At 43.3% G+C, this 21504-nt stretch overlaps 1 protein-coding gene across 1 annotated transcript in view; it reads right to left on the bottom strand.

Moving 5' to 3' along the window:
- LOC138738408 (immunoglobulin-like domain-containing receptor 1) overlaps positions 1-21504 on the bottom strand; it is a 34225-nt gene that overhangs the window by 11554 nt on the left and 1167 nt on the right. The window contains exons 2-4 of the mRNA XM_069888534.1: positions 11565-11735; positions 1369-1518; positions 76-195 (exon numbers count right to left, since the gene is read on the bottom strand). Of these exons, the coding sequence (XP_069744635.1) occupies positions 76-195; positions 1369-1518; positions 11565-11735 (441 nt within the window). The remainder of the gene's footprint in view (positions 1-75; positions 196-1368; positions 1519-11564; positions 11736-21504) is intronic.

Below are 21504 nucleotides of genomic sequence, written 5' to 3'. Positions count from 1 at the left end.
CTTACAAGTGATTTAGATGCAAAATAGATAAACAGTGCTTAATATATGTGGAAATGAAACAATTTAAAAACATACGTAAAACAATAAGTCGAACTTCTTTGTCAGAATCCCCTGTAGTATCACCCGGTGCCTCAACAGTACAGAAATAAACACCGTGGTCCCACCACATCACTTCACTGATCCACAAGTCAGCTCCTGTAAAAAAAATACATCTAGGTAATCTACAATCAATATGGAATAACAAATTAGCATTAATAACAATGGAATTCAGAACATTTCTGCTTTGCATTGTAAAGTAAGATTCAAAAACAAATTTTACTGTTCTCCGAATCAGTAGCAATTCTTCGGTGCTTTTTCTTGTGTGGTGCTTGACCTTTGATATCTCCTTTAAACTATCATTCAAAACTCTAAAGCACAGGAATGTTTAAAATGGCCTATAGTTATCATTTGTTTTCTAGATCACAGATAAAGAAATCTGCTGAGATCAAGTAGTAACCACGAAATAATTACACAGGGTGTCAGCTCCAAGAAATCTCTTACATTAAAGAAATTAGTACCAATCTTGCAATAAATCTTGCATTTTCCATGAAGAATTAAGTTTAGCTAAAAATCTGGCCTTGCACCACTTTCTTCAAAGTAATCAGAGAAATTTGTGTATTTCCACAAAAAAAGATTGAGAATGGCAGATTTAGAGTTTTTAACAAAGAACTGAACTCACTTGAACTTACAAAATTCCTATAGGACTTGATAGGCTCGGATAGGGTGTTTGTATTAGCTGAGAAGGTGTCATTTGGCTCATCATAAGGGATAGGCCATTTGGAATGATGAAGAACTTTTTACCCCAGAGGGCAGTGGAGGCTTCGTTGTTGAACTCATTCAAAACAAAGATCAATAGATTTCTGGACTTTAAATGAATCCAGAAATATGGGGATACAGCAGAAAAATGGCAAAGATCAACCAGCATCTTGTTGAGTTATGGTGCAGGGTTAAGGCAGAGAATTATTTATTTCCATGGAATTGGAATATTTTGAGCCACATTTAACAAGTTTTGGTATTTACATCAAAGAGGTCAGGATTTTCACAAGACTCGCTGGCAAAGTCTTGGTCATACTCAGCATGTACTTCACTAAATTTGGAAGGACATCTTTTGCCAGTGAACACTGCCATGTTTATTATGGCTCTGAACATGTAATGAACAGCAGCATTTTGACAGTGTGAAAAGTAAAAACCTCAAGAGAATTAAGAAGGAATTTCTGATGTGTCAGATTATATCATTTTAAAACGAGCAACTAGAGCAGGTGGTGAAATACTGAAAACATGTGTGGCCCTTCTATGCACTAAAGATAATGGTGTTAACCCAATGCTTACTGTTCTGAATAGTGATCTTCCTTTGTCTATACTCGTTCCCCAATATTGGTTCATTTTGGCCCCGCTTCTGAATTACAATTCGCACCTGTCGCTGATCATCTTGGCAGTCATTGGTTGGATCTTGGCCCATACTTAGCATTGCAATGTACGCTGCAAGAGGAAGAAATATTACTTACAAAGGTGAATCATAGGTACCGTCAGTAACACAGGTGTTTTTTTTTATTAGCACATCTGATTAATGATAGTGCTGGATAGATAATCCAGAATTCAAGTTTCCTGCAGTTTGCCAATTGTGCAGTGTTATCATTTGAGTGTTGTTTTCCCTCATTTCTCCAAAGTTTTTTGTTTTTCAGATTTTCCTTTAAATTTCCATGCAAGTTTACAGGAGTACAATGGAGTAAATTTACCACAAATTGCTGAGAAGTTTGAACATTCTTATTTCTGAGCCTTCTATTTCTAACATCCTTTTCAATATAGACCAACTTTGTTTGAGCTGAATACTGTATCTTATTTTATTGATATTCAAAAAATCCCTCTAATCCTCATTACCACCAATACCCTGTGTTACGAACCAAAGGACCCCAAAACCCAGCAGCAATACACATCCACCAAGACAAGTGGCTTTCAAAACAAAAGTTATTTTTAATCAACTTCAAACATGAAAATAGAATCAAACTTTAACTTATCTCTATTCTTATATTATACTCTATACTAACCCAAATTACCCCCTAATTCTAAGCGCACATGTATGTAATGTGTGTGTGTGTGTAAATTCAAGAAAAGTTCTTTGGTTCACAGTTCAATCTCACTTCTCCTTCTTCCAAGTTCTCTGGATGCAGGCAATCACCATACTGTGCACAGAATTTAACATGTCTAAAAGTTCACCAGGCTTGGTGCTTGAAAGGTAAATGTTTACCACTCAGGAAGGTTCTTGTAGGGTTTGCAGAGAGAGATATTTGTTGCTTCACGATTTCCACAACTGAGGTACCTCCACTAGTCACCTCAGGGTCTCGTTGAAGAAACTTGCCCCATTAGGGTCTTCTAGATGGTAACCTCTTTCTTCAAGCTACCACAGAGTTTCATTCTTTCCTCTATTTCAAGAGAAACATCTGACAGATAGCACTTCCAGCCATCTACTGCTCTGGAACTTGCTTTCATCAGTTTCAAACAGTTTTCCCTGGATTGCATTTTTCAGTTAATTGTCAGTGTCCCACACACTGACTGACTGAGCTGTTAACTCAACTCTCTCTCTCTCTCTTCCAACTGCAACTCCAAAGAGAGCATGTGACTCATGTCTTATAAAACCCCCACCTTCTCCAGCAAACAACAGGAGTTCTTTCTTCTGCTCCCCTCTGTTGTTAGATAAACAAAATCCAGGAGTGACCTTTCTATGAGCACTTTGCAGAAAGGGTATTGATAGACAGCATGACTCCAGCAAGACAATGGTCAAGCATTTTATGACATCAGTTCAATTAACACCTACTCGTGAAAGGTGCTTACATTCTCCAGAGATCTTGCAATGTGAACTCTTCAGCCTTTCAAATAAGATCTGTACTCTAATAAATCTTATAAATTCTCCACAAATATTAATATTGTTACACCTGTATTTCTATTACCCATCTTTAATACCCTTCTAGTAATATTATTGTATATTTCTGCCAACATAGGTTTTTGATCTGATTAGAATTTTCTCATCCTTGGATTAATTACAGCTTTTTAAAAAAATATACATATAGTGCAATTTTAATCTTGTTCCTTTTCCAAGAGATTCTACTATTTATACTTTAAAATAATAATAAAATGCTTACATTTTTTCTAATTTATTTTTAACCCCACTTCCAATTTAATTTTCTTTCTCTATCATAGGAAACCTTTTTCCTACTAAGTCTGCAATACTTCTGAACTTGCATTTGATTTCAGATTTATTGTCAGAGTACATACATGACATCACATACAACCTTGAGATTCCTTTTGCCTGCAGGCGCAGCAGAATTACCCCCAACTAGTAGCGAAATTTGATACATAACGCTAGTGTTTAAATTTGGTCCTGAGAAAATTTGATGAGCTATTAGGCTTTACAGCTTTTATATTAACATGTTCATTTTAATGTCATAAGGAAACTGTAATTTTCATAAATATTCACTTTGTCCAAGGATTTGCAATGATTATCACTTCTTTTTGATGTGCCATCAAGTCAACTACTTAAATTAATGAATACCATTCAAAGAAGCTGTTTCTCAGCCTGGTGCTTCTAGTTTTGATACTCCTGCATTTTTCCCAACGGGAGAATATGAAAGATGCTGTATGTGGGGTGGCCAGGGTCCTCAACAATGCTGCAAGCCCTCTTCAAGCAAAATTCCCAGTAGATCATGTTGATGGGTGGCGGGGGTGGGGGAAACAAGGGAGACCCAAGTGATCCTCTCTGCCGCTTTTGTGGTCCTGTGGAATGACCAAATATCCAATATTCTTCAGCAACCCATACCACACTGTGATGTAGCTGGCCAGGATGCTCTCAAAGGAGCTCCTGTAGAAAGTTGACTCGATGGTTAGGTCCGACTCAGTCTTCTAAGGAAGTGCAGTTGCTGTTGGTCCTTCCTGACAAGTGAGTTGTTGTTGTGTGACCAGGATAGGTCACTGCAAAAGTGAACTCCATTCTCTCCACTACCAAGCTAATGTCTACAATCATCTGTTTTGCCGTGTCCACATTCTCAGGTTATTATTCTCCACCCTATCATGAGATATTCTGCCTCTTGTCTGTTGTGCAATTCATCATGGTTGCAAAAGAGGCCAACTACTGTCACGTCATCTGCAAACTTGATCACTTTGTTTGAGCTGGATGTGGGCTGAGCACGTAGCCCTGAGGAGCATCAGTGCTCAGTGTGACGGTGCTTGACATTCTGCTGTCAATCTGGAATTGTCGTCTTTCTGTGAGGAAGTCCAGTTATAGAGAGGGTGTTAAGTCCCAGCGAAGATAGCTTCTCCACCAGCCTCTGGGCAATGATCGTATGAAACTCTGAGCTCAAGTTGAACAACAGCAGCCTGGAGTACAAGGCATCATTCTTCACATTGGTTAGGAGGGAGTGGAGGGACAAAGCTATAGAATCATCAGTTATCTGCAGGCGAATTGAAATGGGCCTAATGTCTCTGAGAGGTGTGCTTTGATGTGTTTCATCATCAGATGCTTGAAGCATTTCATCATGGTGGAGGTCAGTGCTACAGGGCAGTAGTCATTGAGGCCTGTTATTGACACCCTCTTTGGAACGGTCTTAAAACCTGAGGGAACAATGGACTCCTGCCGTGATGTGTTGAAGATGATCTCCATAATTTGATCAGTTACTCAGGCCAAAACCCAAGAATAAATCTGGTTGAGAGAAACTTGTGGTCAAGATGTATCTGCCTTCGTTCAAAATGCATTTTGTTCTTTATTATGTACTTTAAATACTGAACCAAGCTTGTTTTAAAGTATAGTGTTACATCAATGAAGAACTGGGGTGCGCTGTTAGCCAGAATCAGACACACACAAGGTAAAGACTGTATTACAGGTTTTAATCAACAAAGACTTCCACAGAGCCAGGCTGGCTGTAGCTGCAGTAACTCTGAGTGAGCTTCGCGAGGCCGGTGCAGATTTATATCCCGGAGGGTGATTGACACATGACCATGTGGGGCTTGATCCCTTCAGGCCGACTGATTGATAACTGACCAGGTGTTGTCCTGTCCCCTTACACTCCTGCAGGTACAGGTGTTTCCCCCTGCAGTAGGCCGGTGGTGTACCACCACATTCACCCCCTTCTTTCAAATTGTCCTGGGGGGGGGGGGTGCGCAGTAACAAGGAATCGCACCCCCTATACTCGTACAATATTTACAGGTTGAGACGGTCTGGCGGCCGCCGGGGTCTCTGTGACCATCGTAGGACTGGCTCCTGGTCACTGGTTGGAGGGGAAGTGGGGGGGCTGGCAGCAGGCATCTGTGTGTCTGGTGTGGTGCTGTGTGGAGGGGTGGCTGAGGTCGATGTATGAGGGTCTTTTTGGATGGGGGGGGCAGGTTCATTTTCCAGGGCTGAAGGGGGCCCCTGGTGGTCAAGGGGGGCCTGCGTGCCCCATAGCTGCCTGGGGATTGGGATGTATGCCTGGTCAGCGTCATCCTGGGCTGGAGGATGGCGTGGTGTGGTGGGTGCTCCTGCTGGTGCCAGGTCCCTGGTTGAGACAGGGTCCTCCCTGCCACTGCAGGACCTAACATAGGCGTAGTTGTGGTTTGCATGTAGGAGGAAGACCTGCTCGACGGGGGCTTCGGCCTTGTGTGTCCATACGTGGTTATGCAGGGGCACCGGTCCCAGGCACGTGAGCCATGTTGGGAGGGACATTCCAGTCACCGACTTCCTGGGGAATGAGGAGGGGTCTCATTGGTAGCCGTGCGCAGCAGCAACCAAATGGCATGGAGCACCCGGGCAGGGCGTCCTGCCAGTACTCAACGGTCCACCCTTTTGACCTGAGAGCCAGGAGGACTGCCTTCCCGACCACTCCATTTTTGCATTCCACTTGCCCATTGCCTCTCAGGTTATAGCTTGTCGTGGGACTGCTCGCGATTTCCTTCGCCATCAGGTACTGGCGCAGCTTGTCACTCATGAAGCTAGACCCCTGGTCGCTGTGGATGAAGGTGGGGTAGCCAAACATTGTGAAGATCTGCCCCAGGGCCCTGATGATGGTGGCAATGGAGGTGTCTGGGCAAGGGATAGCGAAAGGGAAGCATGAGTACTCATCCACTACCGTGAGGAAGTAGACGTTTCGGTTCGTGGAAGGCAGGGGCCCTTTGAAGTCCATGCCGAGACGCTCGAAAGGCTGAGTAGCCTTTACAATTTGGACCTGGGGCGGGTGGAGAAACGGGGTTTACACTCCGCACAGACCTGACAGGCCTCGGTCATGTCCCTGATGGTGCATAGCAGGTTCCGGAACTTAATGAAGTGGTACAACCTGGTGACACTCGGATGGCAGAGGGACTCATGCAATGCCTGCAGCCTGTCGTCATGCATAGACACGCAGGTGTGAGAGAGGGCATCAGAGGAGTCATTAAACTTCCCGGGGCGGTACTGGATGTCGTAGCTGTAGGTTGCTAGCTCGACTCTCCAGCGCAGGATCATGTCGTTCTTGATCTTGGTCTTGTGGGTAGTGTTAAACATGAACGCCACTGCCCGCTGGTCTGTGAGGAGGGTGAATCTCCTGCCGGCCAGTGGCGGACCGCTTTCACAATCGCCTGGGCCTCCTTTTCAATGGCGGAATGCCCTTGCTCAGAGCCGTGGAGGGTCCTGGAGAAGAAAGCGGCAGGGTGCTCCTCTTGGTTGAGGGTAGCAGCAAAGGCTACCTCAGAGGCATCGCTTTCCACCTGGAAGGGGGAGTCCTCGTCCACAGCCTGCATCGTGGCATCCGCGATGTCTTGCCTGATGCGGATGAAGGCTGCCTGCGCCTCAGGTGGGAGAGGAAAAGTTATAGTTTGGGCCAGTGGGAGGACCTTGTCCGAGAAGCGAGGAACCCACTGCGAATAATAAGAGAAAAAGGCCAAGGCACCTGTGGAGGGCCTTTAGCATGGGGGGGGGGAAAAAGAGTTAACTCCATTAATGGGCACATCCTTTCTGGATCTGTGTCAACGACTCCATAGGCCACGATGTACCCTAGGATAGCGAGCCAGGTGGTGCGAAACACACACTTCTCCTTGTTGTAAGTGAAGTTCAGCTCCTCGGCCATCTGGAGGAATTTCTCTAGGTTAGCATCGTGGTCCTACTGGTCATGGCCGCGAATAGTGACTTTATCCAGATACAGGAACATCGCCTTCAGCTTGTGCTGGTCGACCATGCGATCCATCTCCCGCTATAAAATGGAGACCCCGTTCGTGACCCCAAAGGGAACACGGCGGAACTGGAAAAGGCACCTGTCCCCCTCAAAGGCGGTGTTGGGCTTGTCCTTCGGGTGGATGGGGATTTGGTGATACACCAACTTCAGGTCAATTGTGGAAAACCCGGTAGCGGCCATCTCGTTGACCACGTCGGCGATCCTCGGCGGGGGTAGGCATCCATCCTCGGCTGACTTCCCCCTTTGACCACCAGGACTTAGGCTCTCCAAGGGCTGTTACTGGGCTCTATGACACCTTCCGCCAGGAGTCGCCGCACCTCCACCTTGATGAAGGTTCTGTCTGCGGCGCAATAGCGCCTACTTCTGGCAGCAATCGGCTTGCAGCCTAGCGTAAGATGTGGGAAGAGCGCCAGTGGGGTGATGCGCAGTGTGGAGAGGCTGTAGGTTGGCCGGGGCTGGTAGGTTGGCGTGCTGTGTAACGTGTGGAGGTTGGGGGCCCTCCGAAGGGTGATACTCTGCAGGTGGCACTGAATATCTAGGCCCATGAGGACTGGGGCACAGAGTTTGGGCATGGCCAGGAGCCTGAACCCTGTGTGTCTCCCCCTCCCACAGTTATATCGGCCGAGCAGCGCCCAAGGGTACCCACAGTCTTATCCTTGACGGCGAGGGTGATCGAGCAGGTGGTGGGGTGGACTTTTCATCTGAGGGACTGGGCCACGCTCAGGTGAATGAAGCTCTCAGTGCTGCAACTGTCAAACAGGCACTTCGTTACCTGCCCGTTGACTTGCACGTCCATCATAGAGCGCCCGAGGTCGTGAGGGATGTTCCTGGTCAGCATGGTGGCAGTCAGGACCATCTTGGAGTCAGAATCATCGTTCTCCGGTTGTGCACAGCGAATTATGGCATCCAGAGGCGTGGGGAGCGTCGGTAGGGCGGACTGGTCATCGCCCGGGTTGACCACGTTCACATCGGTCGTGGGGTGCAGTGTGCGGTAGCCGATGGCATCTGGAGGTGTGGGGAGTGGCAGTAGGGCAGCCTGGTCATCGCCCGTGTTGACCATGTCGTTCTCAATGTTGCCAGGGGCCCTTCGTGTTGGCCGCTGCCTGGTCCAAGATGGCGGCGGCACGTGGGGGCTCGCTGAGTGGCTGGCCTCCTTCCCTAGCCGTGTTTGTTGCGCCAGGGGAAGTGACGTCATCATGACCGGTGGCAGTGATGTCATTACATCAGCTGAAGTGAGGTCACACTGACAGCTGGAAGTGACGTCACTGTAGTTCTCGGCAAGCAGCGCTGGCGAGGGCGGGGACTGGTCCAGGTGCTTGGGGCACATGCTGCAACAGTCACTGGAGGAGCCAGATGTTGTTCCGTCGAGGTCAGGGAAGGCGGAAGTTGTAGCAGGGACAATGGCGCCACCCAGCACGTTCACGTGGAGTGGTCCGCGGGGGAGGTCATAGAGGGCCGCTGAGCTGCTGGCTGGTTTTGAGAGGAACACTTTAGCGGTGGCCTTTCTTGCTGCATCGGGAACAATACTGGTTCCTAGCTGGGCAGTTTTGGCACAATCGTCGGTCTGACCCACTCCAGGACCTACAGTACTTACAGGGGTGCCGGGCACCTGCCGCAGTGACATTTTCCTCCCCAGCTCGGTCTGGGGCTGCAGCTGCAGTGTAAGAGGGGCCAAAAGGGAGCCTGGGGGAATCTGGAATCAAAGGCTTCGATGTGCAGGGCTGCCACTTCCAGGGTTTGGACCACTTCCACTGTCTTGGTTAGGGCGTAGATATTGTCTTCCAGCAGCTTCTGCCGGATGGCCCTCGAGCGTAGCCCTCAGACGAAGGCGTCCCGGATCAGCCTCTCGACCTCCTCTGCACTACCCCAGGTTCAGCCAGACATGGTTGGGCCAACTCTCGCAGGTGTCCCAGGTAAGTTTCAGCCGTCTCCCCGGGTTGCTGGGCTCAGGTGTTGAGGAGGTACCTTGCACAGACCGCATTCATGAGGGGCTTGTACAAATTCTCGAGAGTGTCCATTGCGCTCTTATACGTGGAGCAGCCTTTGGTTGCCTGGAAGGCGAGGGGACCCAGCTTTGTTCAGAGTGGGACCAACCTCTTCCGATCTGAGTCCAGGATGCCGCCTTTGTGTGCCTCGATGATTGCCTTGACCGCGTGCTGCCAGATCTCGAAGCATGTCTGGACTTCCGGGTGGTGTGGGTCGACTTTGAGGCTCCCTGTACTCAGGAGTTTTTCCATGGCAACCGTGGGAACATTTTGTGGATTAAATTGTGGTGCGCTGTTAGCCAGAATCAGACACACACAAGGTAAAGACTGTACAACAGGCTTTAATCCACAAAGACTTCCACAGAGCCAGGCTGGCTGTAGCTGCAGTAACTCTGAGTGAGCTTCGGAAGGCCAGCGCAGGCTTATATCCGGGAGGGTGATAGACACCCGACCGGGTGGGGCTTGATCCCTTCAGGCCGACTGATTGACACCTGGCCAGGTGTTGATCTGTCCCCTTACACTCCTGCAGGTACAGGTGTTGCCCCCTGCAGGAGGCTGGTGGTGTACCACCACAAGAACCCCCTCAAAATACTGCACTGGAGGCCAAATCTTTTTCAATGGCTATCATGATGTTGAAACTTCCCTTACTAACCTAATCATAAACTAGTCCAACATCATAAAAAGACCTGCCTGCACTATCGAAATCCCCTTTAGTTTTTCTTGTACTACTGAAATTATGAATATTAATTAATATTTTATATTAATTATCTTGTCCCATACAGAAATTTTTTTTTAACCAGCAAGTGAGAATTTCAGTGCAGATGTACATTATAACAATAAGCTTGATATTATTGTTTGGGGTAGCACAGTTGGTGTAGCAGTTAGCGCAATGTCTTTACAGAGCCAGCAATCAGAACGAGAGTTCGAATCCCGTGTTGTAATTTAAAATTTCAATGTAAAATTATTATTCAGGATTCTGCCAACTGAAGCAGCTAACTTAATAGGATTAAGAATCTTGTTTAATATTAATACTATTACAGTCAAAAGATAATGATTGTCCAATATTCAGGATACATCACATTATCAGTTACTCAACTTTTATGGGAGAAAACCATAAACAATCATGAACTAATATTAGTGTCAATTTTTAAAAAATAAACGATTAGATACAAAAGCAGGATGCTGATCATGTTCAGGACTGCATGACAGTTACATTCAATCAAATGACCATCCACTCTCTCAAACCATTCAGAGGCCAGAAGTCCACTGATAATCTGGTGTTAATTCAACACATCTGCCACTGGCTCACCACCATTTCATAACTAATCTCACTAACCTTCAGAGAATTTAGATCTTTTTTTATTTTTATTGATTGTGGATAGTGGTCAGATCAAGCACAATTTGGCCCACTGAATTTTTGCTTAAAAATACATTTATTAAATATTCACATTATACTGACCCATTAAATTTAAAACCTACCGTTAAATGTGAGAAAGAGAGAGCGATATAAAATGCACACATACATACACATACTTCAAAACTTTTTATGACTAAGGTATTTGTTTTAAGTACACTATATTTTGAAATTAAACTTTGGAAGTGAGACAAACTAATTACAAAATTAAGAAATGATCTCACTTCCTCTTGCTCTGCTCATGTTGTATTCCCATGTTCTGACAGCAGAGGGTACTGCAGCATCATTAAATTCTCACCCCACGTTATAGTTTTTTTACTCAAATAGAAGCTCCTTTCTCTGACTTTGAAATTGCACATGCTATAAGGAAGCAACAGATAACATATGACCTGAATAAAAAATAAAATCACAGCAACGTTTAGAGCACTAGCACATGCTGATGTAATGTCAGAGGCCATTCCAAAGGACATTACTATACATATGGTAATATATGGTAACTTATGATCATGTCCTCCTTTGGAATGGCCACCCTAAAAGGCTGGGAAAATGGTACAACAAAGCCAACTATTCAGCCTTTTATGCTATCTACCGTACATCATCCCTTGCCCAAATAAATTTAAACCACTCACTCGCTTGAGCATGTGCATGAAAAATGTCTGCATATATCAAATAACAAAATGCCTTTGGGGGAAGAAATGTCAAGGGTTGACCCTTTCAGGTGGGTATATAACATGTGTTTGAAGACAGCATACCAACTATCAATAGGGCCTAGTTAAAATACTGGTCAAAAGTTGATTAAAATGTATGATATCTAGTTTTAACATTTACCTGGCACAACACTTTCATAAAAGTTTTAAAATCAATAAGTTCAAGGTTGCCAGAAATGATCCCAACTGCACAAAAGGGTATCAGCTGTAATGAAGAAAAAAAATGTATATCGCCGATAATAGTACTTACATGAGGAATAGTATTCAAATATGGGGTCTTTGCAAAATGTCTTGAAGCGCCAGGTGACGACTACATCCTGAGATTGTGAGGATGTGGAATAATCACATCTTAGAGCAATGGAAGAAAAAAGTGTAGTAACACGTTGACTATGCGTTACTGTCACCAACAATGCAAGACTTGCTGCAAGATAAAATGGATATAGATGGTCAACACAAGGCCTGTGGATCTTAAATATTACGATATAATGGCTATCAACAGAGGTCCATTAAATTCATACAAGAGAACATAGATTTTAACAGACCATTCCATAGCATTATTTTTTTCTTGTGAATATAAAGTAATATTTATATGAAATAACAGTATGCAAAGTCCTTCTCTTCTGGACAAATATTCCAGAAAGAAAGGCTTTATTGATATCTTGAGTTGGTAAATAGAAGTCTCCATAGCTAGAATAGACTGGTACAGATATGGCAATTGGGATTTTTAATGCTTTGGACACTGCTTTGAAAGGATCATTCTAGGTCTTAGGGGATGAATGTATCCGATGCCAAGGTCAGGTTTATCTACACCCATTTCTACCTGAAAGTACCCGAAATACTGATACTGGGTGCAGTGAACTGGAATTCACTGTCTGTGTTGTTCAGAAGGCTGGCTCCTCCCTTGGCTCGACCCAGAGCTACCCCAATATAAACCCTGGTTTTCCCGCCTTACCTCAGATTCACCTGAGGACTATTGTCTCTATCGGCTATTATTTGTGCTCCTCATTTGTCTCCGAGTTCAATCAGTCACGTTACACTGGGTAGTGATAAGAAATCACTGAAGAGAAAAGTGTGAATTTTTTTTTCTACAAACAGCCCACCTTCTCCAAAAAATCCCAACTTGCAGAAACAATTTTCCAGCATTAGTTCCGATTTGAATTAGATATTTAATAAAGTTGCTTATGGCTAATGAACAAAATCAAATGACCATATTAGAATTGTTTACCAATTGTTACTACAACTGTATTTCATCCAGCTCTTCAAATTTTAAAAAAACCATGCTCTCCATTTGCTTCATTTTTTTGGCCCAACAATACAAATCATGTTAGAAATCAGTGGTTTTAACTCCTCATACCTGAACAAAGTAATCTAATTTCCTAGGGGTGCTCCAATCCCATCCCTCATCCAAAAGGTGTTATTTAATTGGTTACTGTATATTGCCCCTCGAGTGGGTGGAGAACAGGAAAATCAGGTTGGAGTTGGTGGCCATGTGATAAGAGAATAGGAGGAAAGAAAATAAGTGAGATAACTCAAAGAGAGAGCTGGCAAAGCCTCGAGATCAAATGACCCACATGCAAATGAAACCAACTCTGATGAAAGATAGTGAACCCAAAACAGGAACTCTGCTCCTCTCTTTGTAGATTGCTGCCTCACCCAATTACAGTATTTTCTGATTTTATTCCAGATAACTAGACTGGATGCATTTTGGAAAATAAAATGAAGGAAGATGAAACCAGGAAAATTCAATTAATTAAATTTTAAGACCAAATACAATTCATGGTCACCAAATGTTTTTCATAAAGGTTGTCTGACCAGGAAGCTGCTTCCAATACAAAAAATCCAGTTAGAAAATAAAGATCAAGACTTAAAAAAAGTTCATCTAAAGCTGTCAAATTTAACACTTTAAGGAGCCCAGCAGGAATAAAACACCAGCTTAGCCTTACTTTTACTAAAGTTTACTCAGTTATCTTTTATTCTATACTGTATTTATTTGATTGACTATCCCAAGTCTCTTGATAACACTTGAACTCATGTCACCAGATCATTAATTTGGATTATTAAGTCAGTATTATCTTTTCTTCTTCTTTGGCTTGGCTTCGCGGACGAAGATTTATGGAGGGGGTAAAAAGTCCACGTCAGCTGCAGGCTCGTTTGTGGCTGACAAGTCCGATGCGGGACAGGCAGACACGAATGCAGCGGTTGCAAGGGAAAATTGGTTGGTTGGGGTTGGGTGTTGGGTTTTTCCTCCTTTGCCTTTTGTCAGTGAGGTGGGCTCTGCGGTCTTCTTCAAAGGAGGTTGCTGCCCGCCAAACTGTGAGGCGCCAAGATGCACGGTTTGAGGCGATATCAGCCCACTGGCGGTGGTCAATGTGGCAGACACCAAGAGATTTCTTTAGGCAGTCCTTGTACCTCTTCTTTGGTGCACCTCTGTCATGGTGGCAAATCCACAGAATCAAAAATTCAAATTGGAATGCCAAACAACAATCAAGAGTCATATATAGTTCATAATACTCAAACAACATTTAATCTTAGGTAAAGTTTTGACTTCCTGCAGTCACATTATCAGAATCTTTTGATACAATTGCAGCCTTAATCAGGCTTTACTTAACAATGGATAATCAAGATCACTTACTGTACAATGAAGTGATTACAAAGTATAAACAAAGGCTTTCAAAACATGAAAAAGCCCAATGCCACCATAATGTAATAAATCAATTTGTGGAGATGAATCACAATATTATTCTAATTTATTTTCTTTTGAAAATATTCACCATCAGATCTTAGAACACAGATCAACTTAATACAGTACAGGCCCTTCAGCCCTCGATGTTGTACCAACCCATAGATCCCTCCCAACAAAAAAATGCAATTATTTTGATATAAAAACTTCACCAGGAAAATACATGTTCATTATTTTTAAGAATATAATGTAAAAAAATTATTGGAAATGGTTGAGGTTGAGATTTTATAAGCTATTTCTGCAATGCTTCTCCATTTAAAGCTGCACTGGAAAGAACAAAACTCAAAAACGCTACTATAATGAGGAACGGGAGTGCAAAGGCTGGATTCTATCAAATCATTCTAATGAGAAACAAAAAGTCAGAAAGCAAAGATTGCAGTATCCAGTTGTGGGGAAAATTAATGAATGAATGATTTTAATACAAATATGGTCTTGATGGTCAGTGTGGGTGCAATGGGGGGGGGGGGGGGGTTCTAAGCTTATTTGAAAATGGGAATACTAAAAGTTAATCAGAGCAAAGAGAACAATAGTACCAGAGCTCACATGTCACCTCGTGGCCTGGTGTTTAACTCAGAAGTGATGTGATGCATTTTAGGAAAGCACACCAGGGCAGAACATACACAGTGAATGACAGGGCCCTAAGGAGTGCGGAAGAATAGACACATCAGGGAGTGTTCCCTGAAGGTAGTGACATAGGTAAACCAAGTGGCATGCTTGCCTTCACCTGGCAAGGCGTACAAGAGTTGGGACCGCATGACAGCATCTGTGCAATCCTGGTTGCCATACTCCAGGAAGGATGTGGATAAGTCAGAGAACATGCAGAGAAGACTCGAGTATGTTGCCAGGACTGGAGGGCTTGAGTTATGAAAGAAACTGGAATGCCTGGGACTATCCCTGGAACACAGGAGGTTAAGAAGTGATCTTAGGTGGTCACAGTCTTTTTCCTATGGTAGAGGCGTCTAAAATGAGAAGGCTTAAGGCAAGAGGAGAAAAGTTTAAGATGGACCTGAGAGGGAGGTTTTTCCCACAGAGTGGGTGGTGATTATGCCAAGGTTCAGCTCTTCCTGCAAGGTCTCCCAACATGCAGAAACATGCCAGTTAAGCTGACATCAGGTGCATTATCTGAACAGAGCTTCCTTCTCATTTTTCTCAGCCACAAAAGGTTAATAGCACATCACAAAGACAAACACCAATCTGACTGGATGGACTTGTTTCTGTGCAAATACATTCTGTAATTCCTGGATTCTGTATTCTGGTGACGTGCTGTATCATTAAAACATGAATGGCACAAGAAAATGGAGCAGGGGAAAACCATTCGGTCATTCAATCTTGCTTTACCATTCAACACGATTATGACTCGGATGTGCTGACCTCAACTCCTCTTCTGTGCCTGTTCGGCATATCCCTTGAACTTTCAAATCATTTCCTATTTTTCTATCTCCACCTCAAATATATCTAATGACCTGATCTTCACTACCCTCATGGGCAGGGAATTCTAGAAACTCTCAACTCTCTGACAAATTCTATGCACCTAGCTTTAAATAAAAATGCCCCTTGGTAAGAGGTAGTTTATAAAGAATACTGTACAGAACTTTATCAGTAGAGGTCAACAACTTGACTGGATACAGATTTTCATACAGTATATATGTCAAATGTAAGAAACAGAATTAATATTGAGACCATTGGCCTTTAAGGGTTAACAGAAAAAGAGTTTCATTTGAAACTTAAATCTAGTACTGAAAAACAAAACAATCTGACATTGCACAATCTTCCAAATGGCTGCAGGCTACCAATGCTCATACTACAGCAACTAGTTAAAAATTACCTGCAATAACTTCTCAAGATAGTTTTTATAGTAGGCAGCTTGTGGGAGAACCCAGGGTAGGTGACAGACATTGTGCTTTAAAGAAATATGGAAATTGAACAGCATAAATTTGAGAGGCAGACATATAGTCCAGTGAAAGGAGTGTTAGAGCAGGATCATTGTTGTAACCCTGTACATTTTCAAGTGGGACTGGAAAAGGACAGGAATGAAACATCAATTGAGGTCTTAAATTGAGAAAAGGGCAATCTTCTCAACAGAAGGGAGTTCTTAGCAAAGGCAGATTGGGAGCATCTACTTGCAGGCAAGTCTACAGAGAAAAATCCTGCACAGAAACAGAGCAGCCCACGATGCCCCTGCTGATCGTAACACTAATTGCACAACTGACTGCACAAGGCCTACAATTCCTCCACTCCCTATCTAAATGCCTCTAAACTTTGTAAGGTATGATCTCCCCTGCACAAAGCCATAATGACTATCTCCAATAGGTTTTAGCTTTTCCAGATGTGAGTAACTCCTGTCCCTAAGAATATTTTCCCATAATTTCCTTACCACTAATTTAAGACATGCAATAGAAACAAACCATGAAATTATAGACCCTTCTTAAACAAAAGAACAACAAAGTCTATTCTCTAATCCTCTGGTACCTTGCCTGTGGCTGAAGAGGATGTAAAGATCTTTGTCACCAACAATCACCTTTCTTACCTCTCATAATAACCTGGGATAGATCTCATCAGGCCCTGGTAACCTATCCACCTTAATGTTCTCCAAGAAACCCAACACTTCATGCTCCAGAATATCTGCAGATGTCCCCCTCTCCAATTCCACTCCCCTCCAACTCCTTCTCCTTGGTATCAATGCAAAAAACTTTTTTTGCCCTTTGCCCACTTCCTCTGCCTCCAGGTATATAACCCTCCATAAGCACAATGGTAAGTATTAATAATAAATAGCAGCAATTCAAGGCCAACATGCTCCTGTGAAGGTGAAAGCCAGGGTAATAAGTATAGAGAATCCTAGATTCAAGGATTGGATAGAAAGAAAAATAAATTATATGACAGGTATAGGGAACAAATGAAGTGGGAGGTCAGTCAAGAACACAAATGTGGAAAGGCAGATATTAAGGAAGGCTAAAAGGGTTCACATAAAAATCAAAGGCAGACAGGATTAAAATAAAATAAATCCAAAAACTCTGAATCTATTAAGGGAACCAGGTAAAAAGTAGGGCTCATTTATGACAAGATATGAAAATTGTGCCTGGACCCAGACGGCAAATGTGATGTCCTAAATTAATACCTTTCATTGGTATTCACAAAGAAATTGATTCTGCATTTGAAGAATTTGGTGAAGGACAAGGAGAAATTCTTGTCCAAGTCACCATAAATAAAGGAGATACTCAATGACTTTACAGGCTTAAAGATGGATAGATCTTCACGACAAAGTTAGAATTATCGCATACTGCTACAGGAGATAAGGGAAGAGATTTCTGGGGCTCTGGATGAGAGTTTCACATCTTGGCTGGAGACACAAGGCACCAGATTACTGGAGAACAGTAAACGGTCCCCCTTCTATTCACTTTATACCTATGACAGTGAGGCTTGGTATGACAACATAGTGGGTTGTATAAAGGAAGGGGATGAGATTGAAAACTTTACTTAATGGTGCAGCAACAACAACCTTGTACTCAATGTCATCAAAACTAAGGACCTGATTGTTGACTTCAGGAAACCCAGAGGTATACAATCCAATGATCATTGGGGGAAAAATCAGAGGTGGAGAGGGTGAGGAAATTTAAGTTCTTGGTAGTCACTATCTCAGGGGATATTTCCTGGACCCAACACACCAATGGCATCATTAAGAAAACATGACAGCACCTCTCCTTCCTCAGGAGTTTGCGGAAGTTTAGTGTGACACCAGAAACCCTAAGAATTTTCTACAGAGGTGTGGTGGAAAGTGTGCATCACGGTATACCCCTGAGTGTAAAGCACTCCAAAAGGTAGTGGACACAGCTCAGGACATCATAGGCAAGTCCCTCCCCACTATTGAGCACATGGTTATCAAAGTCCCTCACCACCAAAACATGCTCTGTTCTTGCTGCTGCCATCAGGAAAGAGGTATTGGGGCCACAAGACTCACACCACCAGGTTCAGGAACAGCTGCTATTCCTCCACCATCAGATGTTCAATGACAAACTCAGAGACTCATTTAAGGCCTCTTTCTTGTGCACTTTATTGATTTTTTTTTTGTTCTCTGTATTGCACAGTTTACATGTTATCTGTTTACAGTTCTCAGTTCGTTTACACATTTATGCTGTGTACAATTTTTTTCACTATCAATTAGTGGTAAAGGAAAAAAGAATCTCAGGGTTATATGTGATGTCATGTATGTACCAGAGTACAATAAATCGGAAATCTTTTCATAAAAGGCACCGGGGTGGGGGTGGGGTCGTGGCAAGATGGCGTAGAAGAAAGACGTGTGTTCCACCTTTCCCCAGCTGGATTATTAAATACCCAACTTTAAAAAGTGGTTAAAAATAGTATTTATAGTTCTTTGAATAACAATGATTCATCATGGCTACTAATGTGAAGAAATCTAAAACTCAACTTCAGAAGAAATTACCATATAAAAGTATAGACGATCTGAGGCCTACCTGCACAACTGAATCCACAGAGTTGTTGTTGGGAGTCTCCAAACCCCAGAGGATTCGTGCCCATTCAAGTTTGACTTCAGTGCCGATCCTACAATCGCAAAATGGCACCAGCACTTCGGTGAGTTCGGCTGTCGCTAACCCGCGCGCACACGAAGCTGTGCGCGCAGGCTGCCTGACCGACAAAGGGGCTTGTGAGCCCGCAACATTGCTGGGTGGCCCGGGGATGTGCAATGTAGCATCAGAGGACGCCCCTGTGTGTCCGGCGGTTCTGCCGGGCATGCGCGAAGCATCCTGGGTCCGGGATCTTTTGGAAAAAGTGTGGGCTGTGGGGGAGCCCGAGCACCGGCATGATATTAACAGATGTATAAAATCTGTTGATACTATACAAGATAATTTTTTTTAAATTGAAACAGCTTTTTCTGAATGTCAAAATCAAGTGGAACGCAATAAAGAAAAAATGGAGAAAGTCTAAGGTTCTTTTGTAGATTGGGGGATTCAAAGAAGGGATTTATTGAAGAAGATTGATTCTTTGGAAAATCAAAGTCGGAGAAATAATGTGAAAATAGTTGGTCTTCCAGAGGACTTTGAAGGTTCTGACCCAATAAATGTTTTTTAAACATTGGATCCCAGAGGTATTGGGTAAAGAGTTTTTTTCCTGAAGGTTTGGAACTGGATCGGGCCCATAGAGCATTGAGGAAAAAAAAACACTTCCTGGACAAACAGATAATGCAACAGCAAAAATCAATTTTTCAAAGATGGTCAAAAATAATCCATCAAATCATCTCAAAGTAAAAAACATTCAGAGACAGTGACACTAAATCAAAAAGCAGTATAAAATATAAAGGTCTATTTGGGAATCTAATAGGATCCATAAAGTAGGATGTCATGTCCAGGCTAAGGCACTTCTTATTCCCACTGAGGGATGAAATAATTTGAAAGGGGAGGGGGGCAAAGGAAGAGAATCGGAATCAGAATTTTTGTCATGAACAGGTCATGAAATTCAGTGATTTGCAGCAGCGTCCTAGTGGAAACATTCATATGATAACATTACTGTAAATAAAATATATATATAAAAATAGTAGTTCACAAAAAGTATCTTTGGTTCATTGATTATTCAGGAATCTGATGGCAGCGGGGAAGAAGCTGTCCTTGTGCTGTTGAGTGCTCATCTTAAGGCTCTTATACCTTTTTTCTTGTGGTAGCAGAGTGAAGAGTGCATGGTAGTTGGTCTTTGAGGATAGAGGCTGCTTTTTTAAAACACCGCTTCACATAGATGTCCTTGATGGAGTGAAGTCTGGTGCCTGTGATGTCGCAGGCCGAGTTAACAACCCTCTGGAGTTTATTCCATACTATTCTGTAAACATTCGAGGCAATGATGCAACCAGCCAGAATGCTCTCCACAGTTCATCTGTAGAAGTTTTCAATCCGTATCTCCTTATTCACCTCACAAAGTATAGCTGGCAAGCCTTTGTACTTGCATCGTGGAGGCTTCAGGACAGATCCTCTGAGATGTTGACACGCAGGAATTTGAAGTTCTTGACCCTCTCCACTACTGAGCCCTTGAATGAAGACTGGGTCATGTTCACCTGACTTCCTTATGATCATCTCATTGGTTTTGTTAATATTGAGTGCAAAATTGCTGTCATTACACCTTTCAACGAGCTGATCGATCTCCCTCCTAGATGCTTCCTCATTTCTGTTTGTGATTCTGCCGACAACTGTGGAATTGGCAAACTTGTAGATGGCATTGGAATTGTGCCTGGCCACACAGTTATGGGTGGATAATAAGTAAAGCAGCGGGCTAAGCACGCATCCTTAGGGTGCGCCCATGTTGATAATTGTTTCCATTTGTACTGACTATGGTCTTCTAATGAGAGAGTTCTTTCTGTTGGAATTTGGTATCTTTAGCCCCTTTCACACTTGCAAGTGATCCCAGGAATTAACAGCCAATCGACCATTAAAGTGCCTAGTGTGAAAGGAAAATCCGTTCAACGCTGGCGTCAGATGACATCATCCCATGCTGAGGATTGACGGCCTCACCCCCAGTACAATCCCCGGTGTCTGCATATGCCGCCGTTGCAATCATGCAAGGGTGAAACAGGAAATTCCATTGTGGGATTGAAATGACCCAAGATTTTTGCATGAGCACAGGAACACAAAGGAAGGTTAAAATGAAGGTATAAATTTTGCCGTGGAAAGTCACAACAGGAGAGAGAGGGGGGAAATAAATAGGAATAGCAGACAATCTTTAAACAGCATGGGAAAGTTGGTGCACTATATCACACAATATAAAAGCTGTGGGAAAAAGCAACGACAAACTTGACTTCCTAGAATGCTGTGCGGCAGAGAAACCCCTCCATGAATGTCCCACATATGCAACCGCATGGCATTCTGGGAGGGCAGGTTCACCATCGCTTTTTCCTATGGTATTTATGGCATTTATAAACTGTACTCGATAGTGTTACCAACTTTCCCACACTGTATAAATTGTGCATTATAGCGCTAGAAACATTCCTACGCTGTTTAAAAATTGTCTGCTATTGCTATTTATTGCTAGCAGCTTTCCATGGTCCCTTATAAAGGTTTATATAGGTTGGTACAACCACAGGGGCTGAAGAGCTCATACTGTGCTGTATATAAAGCTTAATTATGTTATAATTAGGCATGATTAATTTTGTTGGAATACAAGATCATAATACATTGATCAGGATTTAGGGCAGGTTCACCATCACTTGATATGTCATGATGTCACCAGTAGAAGGTTGAACAGTCTTAACCCCAGGGATGGTTCTTTGCAAGTGTAAAAGCATTCAGTGTCCCAGTTAGGAGTGGTCAAGTGTGAAAAGCCAAATCCCCATTCCCATCCTGGGACATTGAATGGCCAATTTAGTGGGATGCAAGCGTGAAAGGGGTTTTTGTTGAAGGAAATTTAAAAATACTATGAACACATTCTGATTGATACAATTCCAGTTTTCTTATTA

The sequence above is a fragment of the Narcine bancroftii genome, chromosome 7 (genome assembly GCF_036971445.1).
Source record: "Narcine bancroftii isolate sNarBan1 chromosome 7, sNarBan1.hap1, whole genome shotgun sequence".
In the NCBI taxonomy this organism is placed as follows: Eukaryota; Metazoa; Chordata; class Chondrichthyes; order Torpediniformes; family Narcinidae; genus Narcine; species Narcine bancroftii.
Note: the sequence above shows the minus strand (reverse complement) of the source record. Positions and strands in the feature narration are given on the sequence as shown.